We start from the raw sequence: 27,656 nt of genomic DNA, 5'->3' as shown, positions 1-27,656 counted from the left end.
GGGCGGGGAGTCAAAGGTGGAGGGGGGGAGGAGGTGATACCTGAGCTTGCCTCACCGGTTTTGCAGAGGGAAGAACAGGGAGGGGGCCCGAATAATTAAGGCCCATAAATTCTGCATGGGTGCTAAGATAATACAGCAATTATGTCAAATTTAGGCTTGCCGGCTGATGAAAACTACAATTCCTAGAATTTTCAACCGACCACTCGTCAGCGAAGGATGCTGGGAACTGTAGTTCTCATTACAGGGGATTGTCATGCCTTCAAGTATAAAACAAGTTGTACTATTCATCGCAATGGGCAGATATGTACCAGGGTGTGACTGATAGCAACCAATATATAATTAGCTTTTATCTGCTGCAGGTAAACTAACAAATGTAAATCTCTGATTGGTTTCTATGGGTTACTGCCCTGGGTTAGTAAATAAGCCCCAGTGTTCTTCTTGCACTAACATCTCTGGAGTATCCCATAGGAACCAATCACATATCTGATTTGCAGTTTTTTTTAGCAGATCTGAGGCAACCATACTCCTTTTGCACAACTTGCATCCTAATCACAAGTCTGTGGTAGACCACAAGAAGTGCAAAGAAACATTGCTTGCTCTCAACAACAATGGGCCTCAGGTAGGACAACGTTGATGCAAAGAGTTACTAAGACCATCTTGCCCTACTGTTGCCATCTTGTTGCATTGTCTCCATCTTGACCTAATACCACAAACTTGCCCTACTGTCACCATATTGTCCCACTGTCACCACCGTGTGCTACTGTAACTCACCATCATATATATATATATATATATATATATATATATATATATATATATATATATATATATAGTGCCGACAAGTTACACAGTGCTTTGTAACTAATGATCTTCATTCTTCCTACCTACAACTTTTCTACAGGGGGCAGTTACCCCTCTCTGGGAACCCCTAAATGCAGCTCAGTATGAGACAGTGGAACCACGGGACCCCAAATCATGACCGTGACTGGGCCAAGAACTACTTGCACCCTACATGTTGGCCTCCAATACCCCCGACCACACTCACTACATTTGCCTTATGTTTAACTTATGTAATTAAAGAGGTTTCCAGGTCCCAAAGCAAATCTTTTCCAGAGTCCCAACTTTTTAGGACATTGAGGCTAGTGCAGCTCTGGGGGCTGAAATCAGTCTACTGAAATACGCAGACAGGCTGAAAATTAGCCCCTACATGGGCATTAGCCTCCTCCCCTGTCTGCACCCAGAACTATTGTGTCAGCTGGGGTGCAGGCACAGGAGGCTGATTTTGGCACAAGAATGCAGTCTTGCATTTATTCTGCAAAATCAAGCACGTGTGCCTGCACTCAAGCTGACACAAGCTGCACCCAAGTTGAGAGGGGGGCTAATGCCCACATAGAGGCTGATTTTCAGCAGGCCCATTTGTGGCACTAGCCTTATCTTTTTCACAGACATACAGGGCCTCCATCAGGGGGGGGCACAGTGGGTACATTTGTACCAGGCCAGGGCCTAAACAGGGGGGGGTCTGGCTCTGCTGCACTTTTCAAATGATCCAGGCCCCCCTTGACAGCGCTGAAACACTGAAGTCCCGAAGAAGTCCAGAAAATCCAAAGTCCTGAAGATCTGAAGTTCCGAAGATCCAAAGTCCTGAAGATCCAAAGTCCCAAAGATCCAAAGTCCCGAAGATCCAAAGTCCCGAAGATCTGAAGTTCCGAAGAGCTGAAGTCCAGAAGAGCCGAAGTCCCAAAGATCCAAAGTCCCGAAGAGCAAACCCGAAGTCCCAAAGATCTGAAGTCCCAAACATCCAAAGTCCCGAAGAGCAGAGCCAAAGTTCCTGAAGAGCCGAAGTCCTGAAAATCCAAAGTCCTAAAGATCAGAAGTTCCGAAGTGCTGAAGTCCAGAAGAGCCGAAGTCCTAAAGATCCGAAGTTCCGAAGTCCCAAAGATCCAAAGTCCCGTAGAGCCGAAGTCCCGAAGATCCGAAAACCCAAAGGGCCGAAGTGCCAAAGACCCAAAGTCCCGAAGAGCCGAATACCCAAAGTCCCGAAGTGCCGAAGATTCAAAGTCCAGAAGACCCGAAGTGCCAAAGACCCAAAGTCCCGAAGAGCCCCAGACCCAAAGTCCCGAAATGCTGAAGAGCTAAAGACCCAAAGTCCCAAAATGGTGAAGACCTGAAGTGCCAAAGACCAGAAGACACAAACGGAGCCAAAGCCGAGAAAATACCCAAAGGCACGAAAAGACCCGCAGTTGATGTCCTGAAGCCGTGAAAAGACCCAAAGCCACAAAAGGAGCCTCAGGTAAGTTCCACTGAACACCAATGTGTTTTTTTTACATTTTTTATTTAAACCCCTGGCCACCAATGTAATATTTTAATACTATATAGGCCCCTGGCCATCAATGTTTTTTTGAAAACTTTTATGGGGGGCCCTGACCAGCCAATTTTTTTCGTTTAACTTATAGGCGGCCCTGACCTCCAATGATTTTTTTTTTATAACTTGAATGGGGACCCTGGCTGCCAATGTTTTTTTAAAAACTGTTTTTTTAAACTTATAATTGGGTCGTGAACACCAATGGATTTTTATAACTTGTGTGCGGAGTTACTGTTTTTAGCGCTGTCTTTGTGGTCTTTTTACTGTGGGGTGGGTGGGATCTGTGGTGGGGCTTGGGACCAGGGGGCCCAGAAAATTTTGTTGTACGTGGCCTGTGATTTCTGATGCAGACATATATTGGTGTGATGTGTCAATCAGAAGTCGTAGAGAGCCGCCCCTTTACACTCTTTGGCCCCTGGGTCACATGTTAACATTAACCAAGACAGACTACAGTTCCCTGGTACTTTAGTAAATAAATCACAGCCGGGGCAAAAAAAACCCCCAAGATTGCATAAAGATGACAGGGCACAGGCAGAGAGTGCTGAGAAAAGAAGCAAATAAAGAAGGAGGTATAGGGAAAAGAAAGACAGAAAGAGGAAGAGTGTGAGAGAGGATGAGAGAGAGAAAGAGTGGTGTGTGCTAGGAAGGAAGGAGGAGGTGAGAGGCCGGGGGAATAGACAGAGCTGTATTAAGTTGCTCTGCATTATTCATCTCTTCTCGGCTATTGATCCTCCACCCCAGCCTCCTCTTGACTTTGCAGCACCCGGGGACTGAGAGTGGCCCAGGGGCATTGGGCAGGATAAGACTCTCACACAATGGTGGTGTTTTGTGCCTGAAAGCCACAAGAAAAGTCAGGCTGGTGCCAGTCTTTGGGGACAGAACAGACCAGACTGAGCTGGTACATTCCTGCCAACTCCATGGAATATTAAACCAGCTCATTATGGGAAATTATTAACATTAGTGCTGCTTAACATTGCACTGTGCAACGGGGGATGGTTTAAACGCAGTGCATAGATGGTAAAGTCCTATTTCAAGCAGGCCTGGACTGGCAATCTGTGGGTTCTGGCAAATGCCAGAGGGGCTGCTATAAGGTCCCATAGAAAGTCAGTATTTGGTGGGCTGGTGGGGGGCTGTTTTGGCCTCTATGTGGGCTGATTGGGCCTCTGTGTACCTGAAATGCCAGAGCCTATTTTAATTCTCAGTCCGGACCTGATTTCAGGTATAGGGCTGCTGCACGTTACATGCGGCAGACTGCAGTGAATTCTGTGAAGTCATGCAAGGAAGATCTAAACTAAAATTGAACTGGCTGGTATTCTGGAATGGAGTTGCTGGGTCCTAGGTTCAGTTCCAGCCAGGGAACAATGTGCAAAGGTGTTTCCTCTGGGTGCTCTGTTTTCCTCCCACACTCCAAAAACATATAGGCAGGCTAATTGGCTAGAGTGTGTCAATGTGATGCTGATAGCTGTAAAGTGCTGCAGAATATGTTGGCGATATGGAGTTAAAACCAGTTTGCACTAACATGGGTGAGATGGCAACCTTTTTCAGAGTGCCAACCAATAGCCTCCAAGTATTAAGGTACAACTCCCAGCATCCCCTGAGAGGCGTTGTCTCCTGATAAGGTGGGGCCCCCTAGTAATTCAGCTGGTGTCATGCTGGCATCTGGTTACCGCAGACAGAAACCTTCAAGCAGGACAAAACAGGCAACTCTATCTGTACCATCGCCCCCGGCACTGGGCTGGCATTAACCTTATACTCATGCAGGTACACCTGTTCTGCACTGGTTGGATCACTAAAAACAAAGTACCAATGACAGATGGGGGTGGAGTAGATATAATCACCTGAGATCTTGCCAAGTCAATTAATACAAGTGCCACATTAATATCTTCTTTCGAAACTAAGGGCTGTTGGGTTTGATACAGTTTGTACATGGATAGGAAATCATACCTCCCAACATTTTGGAAATAAAAAGAGGGACAAAAAAGTTGCCGCTCTTAATGCAGCGAAATTTTTATGACCACGCCTGTTTTTGTGGTCACACCCCCTAATTACCATGTTCATTTTACAAAATTTGGCAGGTTATGAAAGTTTGAACATATTTTTGTGTTTTTTTTTCAGTTATTACAGTTTTGCTAATGAAGGTGAATTGACCTTTAAGCTAATTTTTCCCAAGGGACCTGTTATCTTATAAAAATTACAATTACTTATTTGCTTATCTCGAAATTGTTACAGAAGTATCTTATGTTCTGCTGTGGCTGTTCTGGGCTCTCTGCCAAAAGCCAATTAAGTTAGAAACATTGTTTTCTTTATCTGCCTGTTCAGTGCAGAGAAAAACTGGACTTTCCAGTACAAACAAGGGACTGTAGGTTATCAAAAATGGGATTGTCCCTCTAAAAACGGGACAGTTGGGAGGTATGGGAAATTGGTTAATAGATTGTGTACAGAGGTTGGCTCTCGATGGTACATTCACTACTTGGGTAAGGTTTTAAGAGAGGTGCTGCAGAGTTCTATGTTGGACCTAATTTTATTGGTTCATTAATGTCTTGGGGAGGGAATTGTAAGTAATGTGTCAGTGTTTGGCCAGGATTCAGCCTTTTTCAGCAGGATTTGGTTATGACCGAATCCAAGTGCCTGTCCAAACTCAATCCTTTAAATAACGTGACTTTTTGTCACTCAAACAAGGAAGCACTTGGTTCTCTTTCACTGTCCCTGGCCCTGATCTACATATATATATATATATATATATATATATATATATATATATATATATATATATATAATAGGGATGCACCAAAAACACTTTTTGGGAATCCCTGAATCCTTCATGAAAGATGCGGACATATACCTAACAGAATCACAATTTGCATATGCAAATTAGGGACAGGAAGGGGAAAAGTGGAAAAAACTTTTTATACTGCCTTGTTTTGTGACAAAACGTTGATTTCCCTTTCTGCGCCTAATTTGCATGTGCAAATTAGGATTTGGATTCGGTTCGACCAGGCACAAGGATTCGGCCTAATCAGAATCGTAGTATGGCATCCTTGCAGCAGGATATGGAAAAAGTGTCAATCTGGGTGGCTAAGTGGCAGATGAGATTTAATAGTGATACATGAAGAGACATACACCTTGGATACACATATATCCTTAATGGGACTGCGAATCCATAATAGAGAAGGACTTGGGGAGTTCTTTTGGCTGTAACAAGCAATGCCAGTCAGCAGTTGCAAAGGGTATAGATTTATGGGATGTGAGGGTCAGTCTTCCCCTTTACAAAGCACTGGTAAGGCCACACCTAGACTAGGCCATGCAGTTTTGGTCTCCAGTGCTCAAAAGGCAAAATCAGAGCCTCACATTCCTCTGCTCCTCTTTATATATGTGTTTTTATTCCCCTTACACCCCCCACCCAGAACAGCTACCGACACAACACAGGAGAATGACCTACATAGACAGATATTAAGGACAACTACATCTTTCCTCCACAAAATACATAGCCATTAAGGGCACTTACCTCTTGCCACCCCTGATACAGAGATACCAGAGACACCTACCTCTACCCTTCCCTAACATTAAGGAACTGCAGATACAATAATTTGCTTCTAATATCCACGTTCACCCAGAATTCTGCTGTAAGGCCACTGATACCACTTACCAATACAGAGTCTATTTGTCAAACATGTACTGGGCGATCTAAGGGAATATACATGACCATTTTGTGTATAGGATTGGCACCTTTTCTGGAAAGAAATTCCCGGCCTTCCTATTTATTTATCTTTTTTCCCTATAAATAACATTGGGATCAACCATTATTTTCACCGGCCAGGCCTGTAAAATACCAGCCAGGTGGCAACTCTATTTGTGTATTGTTGCTAATTATGGCCCCTACAATGCTAACAGGACCATAACAGACTTGCATTTATTGAATGAATTAGGTGTATGGTACCTCACTAGCATCATTTACAGCCTGGGTACTGTGTTCAACTACAGCAATAGTCACACGAAGATTGTGATTTCTCTTACTTTTATTCTCTCCAGTCAGTACGGATGTGTATACTGCTGGGCTGAAATGCTACATAATTCTCATTTGTTTCTATGGAAGTGACATTTCTATGCCGAGGTCTCCCCCTACAGGTGACAGCCATTCCCAGAGCCCCTACTGAAAATACAATTTGCTAAACAATATATTCATTTTGTTAATGTCATTATACCATAGATATTTGCTGGAAAAAGCAATCTGGGGGTTTAGCTAGAGAGATACCTTCACTGCCCAAAGTCACCCTGCATTAATGTGTGTGTCACATGGTATAACCTAGATATGAGGAACATCTCATATAAACTACTTGTTACAGGCCCCTCCCACTTACCCATCATTCCGTGTGTGTGTCACATGGTATAAGTGTATCTGTGAGGTAAAACCCACCTAGATATGAGGAACATCTCATATAAACTGTTTGTTACAGGCCCCTCCCACTTACCCATCATTCTGTGTGTGTGTCACATGGTATAAGTGCATCTGTGAGGTGAGACCCACCTAGATATGAGGAACATCTCATATAAACTACTTGTTACAGGCCCCTCCCACTTACCCATCATTCTGTGTGTGTGTGTCACATGGTATAAGTGTATCTGTGAGGTAAAACCCACCTAGATCTTATATAAACTACTTGTTACAGGCCCCTCCCACTTACCCATCATTCTGTGTGTGTGTGTCACATGGTATAAGTGTATCTGTGAGGTGAGACCCACCTAGATATGAGGAACATCTCATATAAACTACTTGTTACAGGCCCCTCCCACTTACCCATCATTCTCTGTGTGTGTGTGTGTCACATGGTATAAGTGTATCTGTGAGGTGAAACCCACCTAGATATGAGGAACATCTCATATAAACTACTTGTTACAGGCCCCTCCCACTTACCCATCATTCTGTGTGTGTGTGTGTCACATGGTATAAGTGTATCTGTGAGGTGAAACCCACATAGATTTGAGTAACATCTCATATAAACTACTTGTTACAGGCCCCTCCCACTTACCCATCATTCTGTGTGTGTGTCACATGGTATAAGTGCATCTGTGAGGTGAAACCCACCTAGATATGAGGAACATCTTATATAAACTACTTGTTACAGGCCCCTCCCACTTACCCATCATTCTGTGTGTGTCACATGGTATAAGTGTATCTGTGAGGTAAAACCCACCTAGATATGAGGAACATCTCATATAAACTACTTGTTACAGGCCCCTCCCACTTACCCATAATTCTGTGTGTGTTATTCCTCTTTACCCCTGTGTTTGTTAAAGTGATTAGTGCCAACTATCTGCCAATATTCACCTTTTATATAAGTTATTTAAATTGATTGAAACCAAGTGAAAGGTGGCTTTTGAAATAGTGATTCTCACAAATAGGGTTGGCACCTTTTCCGGAAATATATACCGGCCTTCCTGTATAACATTGGGATCAACCATCATTTTTACGGGTCAGGCCAGTAAAATACCGGCACAGTGACAACCCTACTCACAAAAGGATATTATTGTATGTGTGGCTAACAAAATCCTGTGGAAAGTGTGGCTATAATGGCCATATTAGGGTTCTGATGTTTTAATGACTGATATCAACGTGTCCTTAGATAGGGAATTTCTTTCATGGGGTCATGTGCAATCACAGGTTCCCTGAATTCAAGTTCTCCTTAGGTTTACACATTCCTATGTGACTGAAGTCACAGTTACCTGTACTTTCAATTCTGCTGCACTCTGTTGTTTTAGGAATGTGTTACTGTAGATCAATACTTAGAATTCTACTGTTTTGTGACATTGTGCTCTGGAGAAACTTTGCTCAGGCATGCAATATGTAGGAATGTGCAAATATTTAACTCTTCATTGTGGTATAGTAGGGAGAGATGGTGCCTATAGTATAAGTGGATAATAGTCTCTGGGAAGGGAGTGTGACTGTGGGATAGCAGGTATAGTAGGGAGAGATGGTGTCTATAGTAACAGTGGATAATAGTCTCTGGGAAGGGAGTGTGACTGTGGGATAGCAGGTATAGTAGGAAGAGATGGTGTCTATAGTAACAGTGGGATAATAGTCTCTGGGAAGGGAGTGTGACTGTGGGATAGCAGGTATAGTAGGGAGAGATGGTGCCTATAGTAACAGTAGATAATAGTCTCTGGGAAGGGAGTGTGACTGTGGGATAGCAGGTATAGTAGGGAGAGATGGTGTCTATAGTAACAGTGGATAATAGTCTCTGGGAAGGGAGTGTGACTGTGGGATAGCAGGTATAGTAGGGAGAGATGGTGCCTATAGTAACAGTGGATAATAGTCTCTGGGAAGGGAGTGTGACTGTGGGATAGCAGGAATAGTAGGGAGAGATGGTGTCTATAGTAACAGTGGATAATAGTCTCTGGGAAGGGAGTGTGACTGTGGGATAGCAGGTATAGTAGGGAGAGATGGTGTCTATAGTAACAGTGGATAATAGTCTCTGGGAAGGGAGTGTGACTGTGGGATAGCAGGTATAGTAGGGAGAGATGGTGCCTATAGTAACAGTGGGATTATAGTCTCTGGGAAGGGAGTGTGACTGTGGGATAGCAGGTATAGTAGGGAGAGATGGTGCCTATAGTATAAGTGGATAATAGTCTCTGGGAAGGGAGTGTGACTGTGGGATAGCAGGTATAGTAGGGAGAGATGGTGCCTATAGTAACAGTGGGATAATAGTCTCTGGGAAGGGAGTGTGACTGTGGGATAGCAGGTATAGTAGGGAGAGATGGTGTCTATAGTAACAGTGGGATAATAGTCTCTGGGAAGGGAGTGTGACTGTGGGATAGCAGGTATAGTAGGGAGAGATGGTGCCTATAGTAACAGTGGATAATAGTCTCTGGGAAGGGAGTGTGACTGTGGGATAGCAGGTATAGTAGGGAGAGATGGTGTCTATAGTAACAGTGGGATAATAGTCTCTGGGAAGGGAGTGTGACTGTGGGATAGCAGGTATAGTAGGGAGAGATGGTGTCTATAGTAACAGTGGATAATAGTCTCTGGGAAGGGAGTGTGACTGTGGGATAGCAGGTATAGTAGGGAGAGATGGTGCCTATAGTAACAGTGGGATAATAGTCTCTGGGAAGGGAGTGTGACTGTGGGATAGCAGGTATAGTAGGGAGAGATGGTGCCTATAGTATAAGTGGATAATAGTCTCTGGGAAGGGAGTGTGACTGTGGGATGTATTTATAAAGAGAGGTGGGAAATACGGATAACTGTAAATAATAAATTATACTATAGAGTACTTGTAGGGTATGGTAAAAACATATAACTGTATACAGTTGATTATGCATTTAGGGGGTTAAAAAAATCCCATGGATTATACAGGTAAGGGGTAACAACTAATACACAGAAAATTATACAGGGAGGGGTTAGGTAAATACACTTTTACAGGTGACTATACAGGTAAGGGGTAAAATGAGATATTGTCCATAAGTAATCATACAAGGAGGGGTTAGGTAAAGAGACTCCACTGCACGTGATTATTCAAGTAGGTGGAAGCAAAGATAATTTAGGTAGATACATGCAGTGGCATACAGGTGATTGCACTAGAAAGGGTTAAGTAAATATACTGTTATACAGGTGATTATAAAGGTAGTGGGTAAGATGACAGAAGTCTGTGCAAAGTATTATACAGGTGAGATAAAGTCAATATAATGCAAGTGATTGTACAGGTAGGAGTCAGTAGAGAAAATCTTTGCAGGTAAATGTAAGTGAATTTCTGTGCTGCTGATGGAAAGGTATTAGGCTGTTGAGTGAGAATTCCTGCACTGCCCTTGTGTGTCCTCAGTACCAGGCAGTCTCAGCCAGTCCTTAAGTGATACAATCAGCTCATTGTGCCAACAGCACCTACGGGACATTCTCAAGGTGACGGCGAGAGAGACGAGAGGGACACAGCAAGGTAAGTGCTGCTACACCTGCTCACCGACACTCTCAGCCATGTTACTGGCAGTTGTCTGAATCAGGGGGACTGAGAGACAAACTTTCTGGGAAACAGTGTGAGTAGGGGGTGCAGTGTGAGTGAATAGTGTATTCAGGTGTGCAGTGTGAGTGAATAGTGTATTAGGGGGGTGCAGTGTGAGTGAATAGTGTATTGTGGGGTGCAATGTGAGTGAACTAAAGAAGTAGCTAGAAATGTTATACATTATGTTTTGTGCTTCTGTACCAGCCCAAGGTAACCACAACCATTAAACAGTAAAGATCTGTGTCTCCAAAGATGCCCCAGTAGCTCCCCATCTTCTTTTCTGCTGATTCACTGCACATGCTCTGTGCTGCTGTCACTTACTGAGCTTAGGGACCCACTCACAATATACAGTACACATAGAATAGAAATGTCACAATATAAGGCTGATTAGTAATTAATACAGATAATTACTACATGGCAGTACAGAAACCAGTGCAATTAGCATCAGAATTTAATAATCAGCAAACCTGTAGCATCAGCTTATATTACAGCCAGGGAAGCTCATTTTCTGCTGGATAATTAGTGACGAGCCCTAAGCTTAGCTTCTCAACAGCCAATCAGAGCCCACTGAGCATGTGAGTGTCACAGACACTTTCCAAGATGGTGACCCCCTGTGACAAGTTTGAAGTCCTGGATCATTGCTCCTATTGACAAGCTGCTGCAATAAGTTCACTATATAAAATATGCAATTTTAATCATATTTATTTTTAGGGTTTAGTTCTCCTTTAAAGGGGTGGTTCACATTTAAGTTAATGTTTAGTATGTTATAGAATGGCCAATTCTAAGAAACTTTTCAATTGGTCTTCATTATATATTTTTCTCGTTTTTTAATTATTTGCCTTTTCCTACTGAATCTTTGCAACTTTCAAATGGGGGTCACTGACCCCATCTAACAAACATATACTCTGTAAAGCGACAAATGTTTTGTCATTGCTACTTTTTATTACTCATCTTTCTATTCAGGCCTCTCCTATTCATTTTCCAGTCTCTAATTCAAATCAATGCATGGTTGCTAGGGTAATTTGGACCCTAGCAACCAGACTGCTGAAATTGCAAACTTAAGAGCTGCTGAATAAAAAGCTAAATAACACAAATAATAAAAAATTACGATTCACCTTTAAATTAACTTTTAGTATGATGTAGAGAGCGATATTCTAAGACAATTTGCAATTGGTTTTCATTTTTATTATTTGTGGTTTTTGAGTTATTTAGCTTTTAATTCAGCGGCTCTCCAGTTTGCAGATTTCGGCAATCTAGTTGCTAGGGTCCAAATTACCCTAGCAAACATGCATTGATTTCAATAAGAGACTGGAATATGAATAGGAGAGGCCTGAATAGAAAGATGAGTAATAAAACGTAGCAATAACAATAAATGTGTAGCCTTACAGAGCATTTGTTTTTTTTGATTGGGGTCAGTGACCCCCATCTAAAAACTGGAATGAGAAAATCATTTAAAAACTATAAAAAAAAATGGTCAATTGAAAAGTTGCTTAGAACTAGCAATTTCTATAGAAAGGAATTTTTCAGTATAAAAATAAAAACTAGAGAAATAGATAGGCTGTGCAAAATAAAAAATGATCTAATATAGTTAGTTAGGCAAAAATGTAATGTATAAAGGCTGGAGTGACTGGATGTGTAACATAATAGCCAGAACACTACTTCCTGCTTTTCAGCTCTCTAACTCTGAGTTAGTCAGTGACTATAAGGGGGGCCACATGGGACATAACTGTTCAGTGAGTATGCATTTGATCCTCAGCATTCAGCTCAGATTCAAAAGCAACAGTTATGACCCATGTGCCCCTCCCCCCTCAAGTCTCTGATTAGTTACTGCCTGGTAACCAATCAGTGTAAACCAAGAGAGCTGAAAAGCAGGAAGTAATGTTCTGGCTATTATGTTACACATCCAGTCACTCCAGCCTTTATACATTACATTTTTGGCTAATTAACTATATTAGAAACATTTTTTTATTTTGCACAGCCTATATTTTTATTTTTTTATTTTAATTCCTTTAACGTCAGCAATCACAGCTGTAACACAATAATGAGGTCCATTTATTAGGATGCACGAATCCACTTTTTTGGATTCAGCTACACCCCCAAATCCTTCGTGAAAGATTCGTCCGAATACTGAATCCTAGTTTGCATATGCAAATCAGTGAGGGGGAGGGAAAATATTTTTTACTTCCTTGTTTTGTGACGAAAAGTCACATGATTTTAAGGACTCGGTTCGGTCAGGCACAAGGAATCCTGCTGAAAATGGCCGAATACCGAACCGAGTCCTGGATTCAGTGCATACCTCCCATTTATTAACACAGAACTCCCCACCACCGAGCATGGAAATATCCTTTAAAGGGAAAATGTGAAAACATCAATTTAAAGGGAAATGCAGATTCTGGGGCAGGTTTGGATGTACCAAGTTCCAGGGTGTGGGGGGAGCACCCTGCCGGCTCTGTTGTAGGTATAAATATTTGGTGTATATACCAGTCATGTTTAGGGTTCTGTGCTAATAATTATTTACGTGTGGGACAAACAGGGACATACGTTGAAGTGCAGAGACTTGTGCATGAGTCGTGTGTGCTGGTTAATAAATACTCTCCCGGAACTCACACTGGGACACTGGGTCGTGCTCCAGGGTAAGTATTGTGTCTTGTAAATGTAGCGTGGACTCTTGCCTGTTAATTTGCAGCTACACTGAGCTTGTTTCCAATCTTATTAACATATAGGGAGGCAGCAGGTATTTCTTTCTGGCAGTCGTAGCAGCAGTGCTAGTTGTGTGAATAGGATACTGATATACACACTGGCATATACACTGGGGATATGTGTGGGGAGGGGTAGTACATACTGAGTGTATATTGTATAGTCTGACGCTAATTTGTATTCTCTTCTCCGCAGCTCATACATAAGGTCAATTCCAATACAAGATCAGGTAAGAGTTTTGCTTCTCCCTCAATTCCAAACCTACCTGCTTCCTCCCCGATCCTGATATATCCCTTATATATCCCTTGCAGTTCAGCCCTTATATATCCCTTATATATCCCTTGCAGTTCAGCGCTCACAATCAGCAGCTGCTGGGAGTTGTAGTTGAACATGAGAGTGGTGGTAGTTTTCCCATTGCTGGCCTAAGATGTTTGATCGTATGTTTTGATACTGCTGCAGCTGTACTCTGGGAAGGAAAGGGTTAATGTGCTGGTCAGGCCCCTTGTTCACCAATGGATCTGGCCTCTAGGTCATTCCCCGCTGTGTGTCCAGCTCTCACATGCAGTTTTGAGAGGCGTCAACAGAGGGAGCTACAGGCAACTTATACCCTACAAATATAATTGCATAAGTAGGAGAGTAGGAATGGGAATACTTTATAATATAAAGCTTTTCTTTCTCCCATGGGACTCAAGGTGCTTTATAGTAATGAGCAAAGCCATGATCGGCGCCCCAAGTACAGAGGGATGTAATTTTCCCTGGGTCATAAGGAACTCAACCAGGATTCCCACATCAAAGCTTACACTCTATTATACAGAGCGACACAGATAAAATACAGGGCAGTATTCCCTTAACAGTGATCCCCAACCAGTAGCTCGTGAGCAACATGTTGCTCTCCAACCCCTTGGATGTTGCTCCCAGTGGCCTCAAAGCAGGTGATTATTTTTGAATTCCAGGCTTGGAGGCAAGTTTTGGTTGTATAAAAACCAGTTGTCCTGCCAAACCAAGCCTCAATATAGGTTGACAATACACATGGGGCTACCAAATGGCCAATCAAAGCACAAGAACATTTTTCATGCTAGTGTTGCTCCCCAACTCCTTTTAATTCTGAATGTTGCTCACGGGTTCAAAAGGTTGGGGATCCCTGTAACCCAATGGTTCCCTCTCCCTCTATTCTATCTGTGTCCCTCTGTATAATAGAGTGTGAGCTCTAAAGGGCAGGATTCCCTTCTCCCAGTGGTTCCTCCTCGCTGTATTGTTACAACGTCCCTCTGTATTGGGAGAAGGGAATCCTGCCCTGCAGAGCGTACACTCTACTATACAGAGGAACACACATACAATGCAGGTAGAAGGAACCATTGGGAGAAGAGAATCCTGCCCTGCAGAGCTTGCACTCTAACATACAGAGGGACAGATACAATCCAGGTAGAGGGAACCACTGGGTTAAGTAAATTCTGTGCTGCAGAGCTTACACTCTAATATACAGAGGAGACAGATACAATTAAGGGATAGGGAACCATTGGGAGAAATAAATCCTGTACTGCAGAGCTTATAATCAAATATACTGAGGGACACAGATATAATACAGGGACAGGGAACCATTGGCAGAAAGCAATACTGTCCTGCAGAGCTTACACTCTAATATACACAGTGACACAGATACAATACAGGGATAGGGAACCATTGTGGAAAGGGAATCATCTAATTTACAGAAGGACCCAGATACAATGCAGGAAGAGGGAATCATTGGCAAAAAGGAATGCTGTCCTGCAGACTTAAACATTTTTAAGTAAATGAAATTGCTTTTTAAAGCAGTTTTTGTTTATGCCTTTCTGTTCCCTGGCTCTAACTCTTGAAACAACATGGCACATTCAGTTCTCTTTCAGGTCAGTTAAACAGCTGGCTTCTGCTACATTGTTTCAGGAGTCAGAACCTGCAGCGCAGAGAATATAAAGAGCCAGACAGCAACTTGTTTTTTTTTACATCAGCTATATTTACAAACTAGAAAACCAGTAACTGTGTGATGAATGCATATGAGGAAATTGCTTAGAATTATATTATGCAGAAAACTAATTTATATTAATAGAGAATATTTCATTATGCGTTATTTTGGGTGGCGTTTTCCTTTAAGATACTATAAGCTCTATAAAGCAGACATCTATTTGCCTTCTGTATGACTGGTGTACACAGACTTCTATTGTACAACACTGCGGAATATGTCGGTGCTTTAGAAATAGGCATTAATAATAACATCAACATATTGTGTTCTGATATATAAATATATGTAACCCTTGTATTTGTGATTTGCCCCTACAGATTGTTTTACCAGCACCCCTCATGGCATCAGAGCAATTAGTATCTTTAGATAGCTGCCCAGCCCCAATAGATAATCAGCCTCATGACCAGGGAACTGCTGCAAGCTCCCCGCTCATAGAGATCTCAGGTGTGACTCAAGAGCAATCCTCCCAGTGTCTTTTACTGACTGAACACACGGGGGCGCCAGTGTCACAGTCAGCTCCAGTTACAGAGCAGGAGAAAGCAGTGGGGCCTGGGGGAGTGAAAGAACAAGATACACCTGCAGAGGGACACGTGGGGGGAACAGGGCAGGGGGCAGGTTCAGTTGTACAAGTGGCTGGAGAAGGGGCAGACACAGAAGGGAGGGGTGATGGAAGGGGTACAAGTGGGCACATGGCAGAAGGGGGCACAGGTGAGATGATACAGCTGAAACAGGAGGAGGGGGACACATGGGTGCAGGGAACAAATGATTTTATGGTGAGAGATGGGGAAGCAGGGCCACCTGTACAGCTCATAAACCTGCAGGCTGGGGTACCTGAGTTGCTTATACAGCTCGAGGGTCCTGAGGCAGAGGAGTTAGTGCACACCACACAGGTGACGGGGGAGGAAAGGCCTGGGGTACCTGAGCTGCTTATACAAATACAAACAGAGGGCTCTGAGGAAGAGGAGTTAGTGCACACTCCACAGGTAACAGGGGAGGAAGGGCCTGGGGTACCTGAGCTGCTTATACAGCTACATACAGAGGGTCCTGAGGAAGAGGAAGGAGTGCAAACCCCACAGGTGACAGGGGAGGAAGGGCCTGGGGTACCTGAGCTGCTCATACAAGTAAAAACAGAGGGTCCTGAGGCAGAGGGAGCAGTGCAAACCCCACAGGTGACAGGGGAGGAAGGAACAGATGGAAAGGCGAGTGACTCAAGTGAGGAAGCTGAGAAAGAGGTGACACCTAATCCCTGTGCCGGCCCTTGTTGGGAGGGGACAGTAGAGCCAGAGTGCCCTGCAGCCTGCTGGGAGAGGGAGTGTACCGGGAGAGAGGTGAAGACAGACCCAACTGAGCAGGGAGACACTCAGACTGGGACAGTCACTGAGAGGACAGCAGCCATGAAAGAGAGGGAGATCCAGACAGAGGGGGATGCCAATATCTTCGAAACCCCCATAGAAAGGGAGATCCGGTTGGCTATGGAGAGAGAGCAGATGCTACGCCAGGAGAGGGGCATCAGTGCCCCAGTGGGGCAGCCAGAGCTGGTGGAAGTGCGGAGGAAAGTGACAGTGGGGGAGCAGCTGGCAGGAGTGGGCAAGGAACGACAGTTGGCTGGGGCACAGATGCTAAGGGACATCCAGCAGGAGACGCGCAGAGAACAAGACCTGGTGGACCAGGGGAAGGTGATGGGGGCCTACGATCGGGGGCAACAGCAGGAGGTGCTGGAGAAGAAGATGATGTTTGAGAGCATGGTTATAGGTGAGAGTTCCTCTGTCTGTCACATGTTGCTCTGATACCTGATCTCTGCCTTGTCACTTTCCCCTGCAACTGTCACCTACTCCATTCTCCCCTTCTCACCTGTCTCTCTTGCCTTTGTTATATAAACGGCTCTTTTATAGCAGCAACCCCTACAGCATCTCCCTGCTAGTAAACTCTCTCTCTATCATATAAACTACTCTTTAATACCAACAACTCCTACAGCATCTCCCTGCTTGTTCCTTCTCTCTCTCTCTCTCTGTTATATAAACTGCTCTTTTATACCAGAAACCCCAACATCATCTCCCTGCTTGTTCCTTCTCTCTCTGTGTCATATAAACTACTCTTTAATACCAGCAACCCCTACAGCACCCCTCTGTGTGTGACTCTCTCTCTCTGTCCTGACCCCTCTCCTAGTAACATCTCCCTCCCTTACATAAAGTGCACTTTTATACCAGCAACCTATCCATTTCTTTGGGACACTTCTCTCAACAACACATATATTAGCAGTCCCTACAGCAAACCAGGACCTGTTTCCCTATTTTGCTTCAACTGTTACTCAGATACAAAGGGAAAACAAAACATGTACATTAGCCCTGGGTAACTGGGAACCTGTCGTGTGTTGCCAAAGTCCAGCTTGACATATAACCAGACATTGCAGTTTAGCAACATGCCCATCCTTGATCTACAGCTCTTGCATATATTTAATCCTGAGGCAATCCTTCCGTTTTCTACATAAATTCCTTTATTGCTCAGGTTTCTATCTCACCCTCCAGATTCCATTCCATCTACCCACCATTTGTTTTGTGAGGTTGCCAAATATGAGGATCTCTGCTGGATCTGACCACTCACAATGGGTGCCAGATTGCTTAATGTAGGAACACGCACCCTTAAGTTGGATTTCCCTTCTTACTTCAACTGGGTTGACACCATAGAATTTGATGATAACTTATTGTGCAAACATCGTTATTATTTTTTTAAAGGTATATTTTATTGGTTTTAACAACACAAACAACAAATACAGTGCAGTGTCTGGTAGAGTGTCATTGGATTAGTGTCAGGTCAAGTGCAGGCATATACAGACAGGAGAATACAATCACTTAAGTTTACAATTGTCAGTATGTATGTGAGTGTAGTTAGTGGTATAAAGCAGGTTGCATCATGTGTAGGAGCATAAGTTAGCTATCCAGAGGGTCCTGGTCACACCAGTCTCCCCAAATCTTGTCAAAACTCATCATGTGCTCCTCTTGTTTGCAAAAATCATTATTAAAGGAGAACTAAAGCCTAACTAAAGAAGTAGCTAGAAATGTTGTACATTATGTTTTGTGCTTCTGTACCAGCCCAAGGCAACCACAACCCTCTAATACAGCCCTGTAGCGTCAGCTTATATTACAGGGGAAGCTTATTTTCTGCTGGATAATTAGTGACGACCCCTAAGCTTAGCTTCTCAACAGCCAATCAGAGCCCACTGAGCATGTGAGTGTCACAGACACTTTCCAAGATGGTGACCCCCTGTGACAAGTTTGAAGTCCTGGATCATTGCTGCTATTGACAAGCTGAAACTTTAGCCTTGTGCAATAAGTTCACTATATAAAATATGGCATTTTTAGCCATATTCATTTTTTAGAGTTTAGTCCTCCTTTAAATACAGCCATTATTCTTCCTAGATCCAGATGGCTGCAACTAGGGCTCCCAAACTGTGGGGGTGTCCCCCTTTGCGGGAGGCTTGTAGAAGTGGCAGGGGTAATTGAGCTTGAAGGGTAAAAATTTGGGGTGAATATGCATTTTCTCACCAAAACATTCCTAAAACTATGAATAAATGAATGAATTTTCCTATATCTGTACTCATTTCACAAGCTAGGGGGGGGGCAATAGGTTGCTGAATACAGTTGGGCACACGGCCAGTCCAGTATTGTGCATGCCCCCACCCAAGGGGTATTGAAAGAATTTATCTAATTGCATTGGAAGTTGCATTATTACATTGTTACTACTCTCGCATTCAATCCCTGGAATGCCAAATCTGTTACAGTCCAGTGTCACGTTAAGGCAAACTAACCCATGACGTCAGCCAGCAATATCACTTAGGAATATTAGTTCCATAGGGAGCGGCTCTCTGCTTATAACCCTATTGTATTTCCCAGCTGCTGCTGCCTCAATTCTCTGCTCAATTTATTCTCATGTTAACCCAGCCCTTAACCCACACACACACTCCTTGGTTATCACCCCGGGCTGTTACTCTAATATGCCCCCCAGAGGCAATGCCAGTTTCCATACCTGTTCTGCTTTCCCTACCTCTCTCCTTATCTACAGATCTGTGCTTTGTTCTGTTGCTATACAGATCTGGAGCTGTGCTGCTATTCTATTCACCCCAAGTGCTTCCTTGCCTGTAACCTAACACTCTCCCTGCTAATACCTAAGAAAAAACAGTTGTCTACCTGTCAATTACCTGAACTGTTTCCTCCTCTAAACACCTGTAAATGGCTCACACCTCCTGCTCAAACCTGTTGCTCCCCCCATATACAGTTGGACTATCTGTGTTGTACATGACGTTCTAAAAGCAGCCCTCTAAGTGACCAAAATATGGCACTCTAGACTGGGCTAAAGGTGCTATTCGCCCTAATTTTTACCCATAATGCAATTACATTAACTAGCACTGAATTGTATTTACTAAGCAGGACTCTGTGCAACTATAGAGGAGCATAAAGAAGCACAAGTACTTTTATGAATGGGATTTATTTTGTCCCAGCACTCTGCCCTAGGATGTCAGACCACTGACATAATGCTCTGTTATACATATAGCTAGAATCTCAGCTGCCATAAAGCAGGGCAGGACTACTGCTTACAATGGGGTCAGATAGGATCTGTGCAGCCACTGGGACTGAATGCTCTGTTATACAGATAGCTAGAATCTCAGCTGCCATAAAGCAGGGCAGGACTGCTGCTTACAATGGGGATCAGATAAGATCTGTGCAGCCACTGGGACAGAATGTTCTGTTATACAGATAGCTAGAATCTCAGCTGCCATAAAGCAGAACAGGACTGCTGCTTACAATGGGGATGAGATAGGATCTGTGCAGCCACTGGGACAGAATGTTCTGTTATACAGATAGCTAGAATATCAGCTACCATAAAGCAGGACAGGACTGCTGCTTACAATGGTGATCAGATAGGATCTGTGCAGCCACTGGGACAGAATGCTCTGTTATACAGATAGCTAGAATCTCAGCTGCCATAAAGCAGGACAGGACTGCTGCTTACAATGGGGATCAGATAGGATCTGTGCAGCCACTGGGACAGAATGTTCTGTTATACAGATAGCTAGAATCTCAGCTGCCATAAAGCAGGACAGGACTGCTGCTTACAATGGGGATCAGATAGGATCTGTGCAGCCACTGGGACAGAATGTTCTGTTATACAGATAGCTAGAATCTCAGCCATAAAGCAGGACAGGACTGTTGCTTACAATGGGGATCAGATAAGATCTGTGCAGCCACTGGGACAGAATGTTCTGTTATACAGATAGCTAGAATCTCAGCTGCCATAAAGCAGGGCACAACTGCTGCTTACAATTAGATTGTAAATTATATGCTAAATTGGCATTACAATTTAGTGTATCTAATTGAACTATCTGCTATTGTATCAAATGGCTCCAGATTGGAGGTCAGGCAACCCACCCACATTAAAACATTTTACTGATAACCCTTGTTTTAGTTCCATTGTACTAAGGTTGTCTAACATATTCAGTAAGCCCACATACTAACAACATACATAAAAATTTATCACAAGTGCAGAAAAAAAAACCCTTAGGCCAACCAAAAGAAAGCACCCCACTGTAACAAACAAGGGAAAGTTGTGCTCACCACTATTTTTTAAAAACCATTAGGCGGGGGTGCAATGAGGGTGTGACCACAAAATACATATAGTCAACTACAAGAGTCCTCTGCACTCAACCCATTATCAATATATTTAAGACAGCGACATTTTGTGCATACTGCTACTAAAAAATGCCTTACCCTTTAAACAACGGTTGCCCCGCCCTGACTTCTCCAGCTAGTTCCAATAAATTGTTTGTAAATGTAATTCCCAAGAACACAAAACATTTTTTTATTTTCTGTGGACACCCATGCTGTTGACTGGTATTGGCAAATATGTCTGTGAGTGAAGGTTTGAGTTCTTATAGGAATGTGATTGTTTTCCATTGTAATTTACACCTACTGTTCTTACAGAGTCATCAGACTCTCCCCTCAAGAAAAGACAAAGTGGGTCTCAAGAATTCCTGGAGCCTGAGTTTGCTGAATTTGTGGTCCTGGGAATTCCACCAGAAGCTTCCAATTTGGAGGTTAAAAAGGGACTTTCCTTTGCCGAGGCTAATGGAAGCAATATTATCCTCATAGAGCACAGTTCCCTGCTCCGTCGACCTGCATCTATCAGTCCCTTAGACTCACCTCCTGTGGTTCCAACACCTCCATCTTCTGTCCGGGCAGAATCTCCAATCCCAGCAGCAGGGAGCCCATACCTTATGATCAACTCCCCCAGCTCTGGCTCTCTGCTGGAGAGAGAAATCGAGGAGGTGAAGCAGAGGGAGAAAGAACTGCGAAGGCAAAGGAGTAGCATCTATGGGAAGGAGGCCCTGGAGATCTCTGTCAAAGAACAAGAGAATCGAGAAGACATACAGTCTGGAATATATCAACCAGGTGAGACCAAAGCCTCGGTGTGTCACAAATAATCATGCACAATTGTTTGCGCACCCAACCATTTTGATTTGTAGGCTTAAAGCTTTGTCATTAATTTTTCTGTATGAGAGCTAGGAGGAGAAATGAAGAGAAGGCTAGATGATAGTAGGTAAAAAGGAAAGACTAGGAGAGGAGTAAGGAGAAGATGAAAACATGAGGAGGGTGGGTCTATGATCCAAGGTTTTCTGGCATCCCAGTCTGACACTGGATGTGAAGAGTCAATAAGGTCCTCAGATTTTGTCTGTTAAACAATGTACCCTGCTCATAATACATTACCCCTTTAGGCTCATTGATGTTCATGTAACGACACCCCAGCATCTTGCCCAAAATTTCCACCAAATGCCATTAGCTCAGGAGTAGACCATGCCATGATAGGACTAATAAGTACAAAAGGTTCACATTTTGGCCCCACTTAATTTGAACATAAAAAAGAGAGGCTAGACGGAGTGGTTCACCCCAGGACTGAAATAAAACATATTCAAACCCAGGAAGCTATCCCCTGGTTCTCCTACTTCCAGCTGAGACAGGCCACCAATACCCAATTTCAAGGGAGCACTATGAACCTTACAACTTCTAAGATAGAATCAGTACTTAGAGCCACCACCACAGAAAACTTGTCACCAGATTATACACACTTCTCCTAGCTACCATTAAACCTCCATTTAAAGCAGTGGGTACAGCATGGAGCAGAGACATCCCAGAGTTGGAGGATGATGACTGGGAAGAAGCAACTGACAGGGCCTACGACTATCTAGTCTCAACCAGATATAGACTGATCCATTTCAAAATACTACATAGACTCCACTTAACTCCAACTAGGCTGTCCCAAGAGAGAGAGGCTTGCCTTTAGGTCACCATTAAATATTGTGGCAAATGCAGGAATTCTATCCCTAAAGCAAACCTGTCCCTTAAACCCAGGGCAGCTTAGATTAGTTAATACCTTTGTCAGAAATTGAACTGACAGTGAAGTCTTGTTGTATGTTCTTTGTATCTAAGTTTATGTTACAATTAAAAAATTAACGATGTACAGCGGTAACGTTTTTTACTGCTTCCATGCTGCTCTTATTTAATAAGGTTACCAGATCTATTGTTTGTTTAATTATCTTGTTCAAAACAGAAATATTGCTTCCTATAATAAAACGCACCATCTAATTCACATGAATTACTAGTACACCCATCTCCACTAAGCAGGCACTAGGCACAGTTCACCGTTATCATCACTGCTGTTTGTCATGCATTAAAGATCATACCATATATGATACCTATGTGTCCAGTTATAAGCCAATAGATTTTACTGAAGAAGGAAATAGTGTGGCTGCTCTCATAGAGAACTCTATGATGCTTTAAGCGCATAGACTAAGGTAGGGAGAAAAGAGTGCTCATCAAATAAGTTTGGCACAACTGGCCCATGCTGTTAGAGAAGCCTTGAATTTGCCTCCCTTGAATATAAAATGTGATACCATTTGTAACTATGAAACTAGAAATTGTGGTAGTGAACAATGGCATTCTGAAAATTGGCTGGATTGTTCCATTTTGCCTAATGAAGTGAATGGGAGTCAACAATGATAACAATAGGCCCTGTGTGCCATAGCCCTCATGGAGAAGTTGGCCCACTATCTTAAAAAAAGGCTTATTAGTCAAAATAGTGATATCTCAGGTGTGATACAATAGTTCATGGCACATTAAACCAGTGTGTGTGATAAAATAGCAGAAGTATATTGTGTGATGCTTAAAGGAACGGGCATTGTACATGATGATGATAATAATAATAACAGTGGCTTTGTATGGGGTAATAAAATGGGAGAGGAGCTGTTTAATAGCGACAATAAAAGCAGTAGCTCTGAGTATGTGATAATGAAATAACATTAGTGTGCATAGGGACACAATTCCTTCTGGGTATATAGTGTACCATAGAGCTGCATAATTACAATATCAAATACCATTATTAGATAGGATTCAAAAAAAGTCATTGGAGAAATGTTATAGAATTAGGAGTCAAATATAAGAGCTGTTTAAGCAGAATTAGAAGTAAGAACTAGGAGAGTAAAGCAATAGTGCTCAGTGCCAGGCAGTGGCTGTACAAGGCTAATCAAATTGATGCAGGAGACGAGGATATTATTTTGGGAATCTTTGCTCGGGCTGACCTTGATGAGTGGGTTTGCTAATTAAGAAACATATCACTTGTTACACAAGGTACGTTGTTCATATATCTGCAAGGTCATTATAGGGCGTTTCCATTAGTATTCCTTATCACCAGACATGACCTGGGACCATGCCAGGCAAATGGAAATTGTATTGTGTTTAAAACAGTATACAAGATCCAACGTTACGGAGAAACATCAATCAAAACTTAAAATCTCAATTAACAAAGCATCAAATGACGACATTAATCTTCCCGCAGTCTTATTCACATGTGATTTCAAAATTCCCCGTGTTTTGATGCCAACTATTTCTCGAGAAAATATTTTGCAACACCTACGCAGGAAATTCGGCAAATGGGAGAAGGGAGATATAAGCACCAGCAATGAGGAGGGTTATTTCATTATAATAATTCATTATATATTCATTTTATTATTTGACTAAAGCGGCAGTAATGGCTCAGCCTGGTCTATTGAAATGTTACTTATAAGATACCAGTGTTGTCCAACGGCTGGCCGGCAACCCATGAAAATCTGGCTGTGATGACTGCTTACTTTATTAAAGGGGACCCGTCACCTAAAAAAAAATATTCAAAATCCTATTTTATCACATTAGTCAAGCAAAATAAACTTTACGTAAACTATATAAAATATTTGAATCTTGTTTCCTTCAGTCTGGGAATTCATAATTATAACAAGCAGGCAGGAGCCATTTTGTGGACACTGTTATTAAGACAAGTCTTGTATCATCTCAGAATCTTGTTTGTGCACCAGAATGGGGGACCTGATGTCCATCCCCATGTCCTGGCTACAAAATTTAAACAATGAAGAGAACAGGGGGAATGTGGGGAGAGCAGTGACATGTAGGAAGTGCTGAATGGAAAGTGAAAGTAATTGTCTGCCCCTCCTCTATGCCTAAGGCATAGAGGAGGGGCAGACAATATTTGATTGACAGCCGAGATTTTTCAGCTATGAACGCTTTAATAAAAAATAGAAATTGGATTTCATGTTTAATTTGAAAAGGACTTTTATTATACAGTATGGCACAACTGGTCCATTGTTGCAGCCAATGGTACATGCTGGTAGAGAAGCCTTGAAATTGCCGTCCTTGAATAGAAAATGTCATACCATTAGTAACTATGAAACTAGAAATTGTGGTAGTGAACAATTCATTCTGAAAATTGGCAGAATTGTTGCATTTTTGCCATACTCTGCCCTCCCTATGCTCCTAAAGGCACAAGGCTGCAGGCTGAGTTATACAGGGAACTCTGAGTATCACTCATGTCTTATAAGTGATAATGTACCCCCTACTGTAAATGATAAGGATATTAGAAGTCACTGAGGGGTTGTTCTGTGACCATATAAAGACACAAGGCTGCAGGCTGAGTTATACAGAGAACTCTGAGTATCACTCATGTATTATAAGGGATAATGTACCCCCTACTGTAAATGATAAGGATATTAGAAGTCACTGAGGGGTTGTTCTGTGACCATATAAAGACACAAGGCTGCAGGCTGAGTTATACAGAGAACTCTGAGTATCACTCATGTATTATAAGGGATAATGTACCCCCTACTGTAAATGATAAGGATATTAGAAGTCACTGAGGGGTTCTGTGACCATATAAAGGCACAAGGCTGCAGGCTGATTTATACAGTATCACTCATGTATTATAAGGGATAATGTACCCCCTACTGTAAATGATAAGGATATGAGAAGTCACTGAGGGGTTGTTCTGTGACCATATAAAGGCACAAGGCTGCAGGCTGAGTTATACAGGGAACTCTGAGTATCACTCAAGTATTATAAGGGATAATGTACCCCCTACTGTAAATGATAAGGATATGAGAAGTCACTGAGGGGTTGTTCTGTGACCATATAAAGGCACAAGGCTGAGTTATACAGGGAACTCTGAGTATCACTCATGTATTATAAGGGATAATGTACCCCTTACTGTAAATGATAAGGATATTAGAAGTCACTGAGGGGTTGTTCTGTGACCATATAAAGGCACAAGGCTGCAGGCTGAGTTATACAGGGAACTCTGAGTATCACTCATGTATTATAAGGGATAATGTACCCCCTACTGTAAATGATAAGGATATTAGAAGTCACTGAGGGGTTGTTCTGTGACCATATAAAGGCACAAGGCTGCAGGCTGAGTTATAAAGGGAACTGTGAGTATCACTCATGTATTATAAGGGATAATGTACCTCCTACTGTAAATGATAAGGATATTAGAAGTCACTGAGGGGTTGTTCTGTGACCATATAAAGGCACAAGGCTGCAGGCTGAGTTATACAGGGAACTCTGAGTATCACTCATGTATTATAAGGGATAATGTACCTCCTACTGTAAATGATAAGGATATTAGAAGTCACTGAGGGGTTGTTCTGTGACCATATAAAGGCACAAGGCTGCAGGCTGAGTTATACAGGGAACTCTGAGTATCACTCATGTATTATAAGGGATAATGTACCCCCTACTGTAAATGATAAGGATATTAGAAGTCACTGAGGGGTTGTTCTGTGACCATATAAAGGCACAAGGTTGCAGGCTGAGTTATAAAGGGGTATGTATTAAGGTATGAGATAAGTTGCTCATTGTTTTATTCTTATTCAGCAATGTGTCTTTATTCTCCATAGAACGGACAAGCTGGAGAAAACTGGAAGTTAACTGGCCCCCAAACCGAGAGGAGTCCATGAATGGTGTAGCATCTGAGGAGGTAATTGGCACATACTGGAACCCACACTGCTGCTGCCTCTTCTTATATTGTGTACTGTGTATATAATACATTGTTCAGAAGAAGTAGGCTGTGTATGTAGAGTTGAGAAATAAGTATTAAATAGACATCTGTCCCCACAGGTCAAAGAAAGTCCTCGACTTCGTAGACAACGCAGCCTTCTCATCCAAAGCTGGGAATCTGGCAACCCCACCCCTCGGGATGAGCAGTAGAAAGGACCTAAGCTACAGCTGCACTGAATATCTTGTTTTGTCTGGAATCCTACTATCCCTGTAGACTTTAAACATGACACTGCCCCTTTCTTCCTGTTTGTCTGTTATCTCTGCTGCATATGACATCATTACATGACATCATCGAGGCACACTTTGGGCATCTGGCTCCACCTGCTGCACTACATTATCAGTATCTAATCTGCCAATCAAACTTTTTGTAATCTATAATAAAGCTAATTTGTAATAAATTATTCAAAGGAAGAATGAATATCTTGCAGTGTGTATGCCTGCTGACTGAAGGTATGTGTGATGTAAGGACATTCATCTATAAAGATTTATGATCACTATAGTGCAGATAATGACAGATTATACTGGTTACGTGGGACCTATAGGGTAATCAGATCCAGACTCATAGCAGTTTGAGCCTTTAAAGGGGCTGTTCCCTTTTGAGTTAACTTATAGTATGATGTAGAGAGGGATATTCTGAGACAATTAGCAATTGGTTTTCATTTTTTATTATTTGTGGTTTTTCAATTATTTAGCTTTTTATACAGCAAAATCGATTTCAGCAATCTGGTTGGTAGGCTTCAAATTCCCCTAGCAACCATGCACTGATTTGAATAAGAGACTGGAATATGAATAGGAGAGGCCTGAATAGAGAGATGAGGAATAAAAAGTAGCAATAACTATACATTTGTAGCCTTACAGAGCATTTGTTTTTAGATGGGGTCAGTGACCCCCATTTGAAAGCTGCAAATAATTAAAAACGACTACAAAAATAAATAATGAAGACCTATTGAAAAGTTGCTTGGAATCAGTCACTCCATAACATACTAAAACGAAACCTAAAGGTGAACCACGGTTAATGGTTTGTGGTAGGTAAGGGCATTAGCAGTGCTGGACTGGTCCACATGGATACTGGGAAAAATCCCAGTAGGCCCTGGTTTTAGGGTTGCCACCTCACCAGCATGGCTAATTAGCAATTCATTTAGATGCATGCTGCAGACTGAACTAATGCCTAAGCCATGCATCTAAATGAA

At 42.6% G+C, this 27,656-nt stretch overlaps 1 protein-coding gene across 1 annotated transcript; it reads left to right on the top strand.

The window, feature by feature from the left end:
- The first annotated feature begins 10,144 nt into the window (after positions 1-10,144).
- Positions 10,145-26,867, top strand: misp3.L (MISP family member 3 L homeolog). The gene is made up of 7 exons (XM_041587304.1): positions 10,145-10,284; positions 12,881-12,980; positions 13,240-13,273; positions 15,358-16,792; positions 21,016-21,483; positions 26,307-26,386; positions 26,527-26,867. Exons 4-7 carry the CDS (start codon positions 15,379-15,381, stop codon positions 26,614-26,616), a joined length of 2,052 nt encoding a protein of 683 aa, XP_041443238.1. The 5' UTR covers positions 10,145-10,284; positions 12,881-12,980; positions 13,240-13,273; positions 15,358-15,378; the 3' UTR covers positions 26,617-26,867.
- The last annotated feature ends 789 nt before the right edge of the window (positions 26,868-27,656 follow it).

Source organism: Xenopus laevis, chromosome 3L (assembly GCF_017654675.1).
Source record: "Xenopus laevis strain J_2021 chromosome 3L, Xenopus_laevis_v10.1, whole genome shotgun sequence".
NCBI lineage: Eukaryota > Metazoa > Chordata > Amphibia > Anura > Pipidae > Xenopus > Xenopus laevis.
Note: the sequence above shows the minus strand (reverse complement) of the source record. Positions and strands in the feature narration are given on the sequence as shown.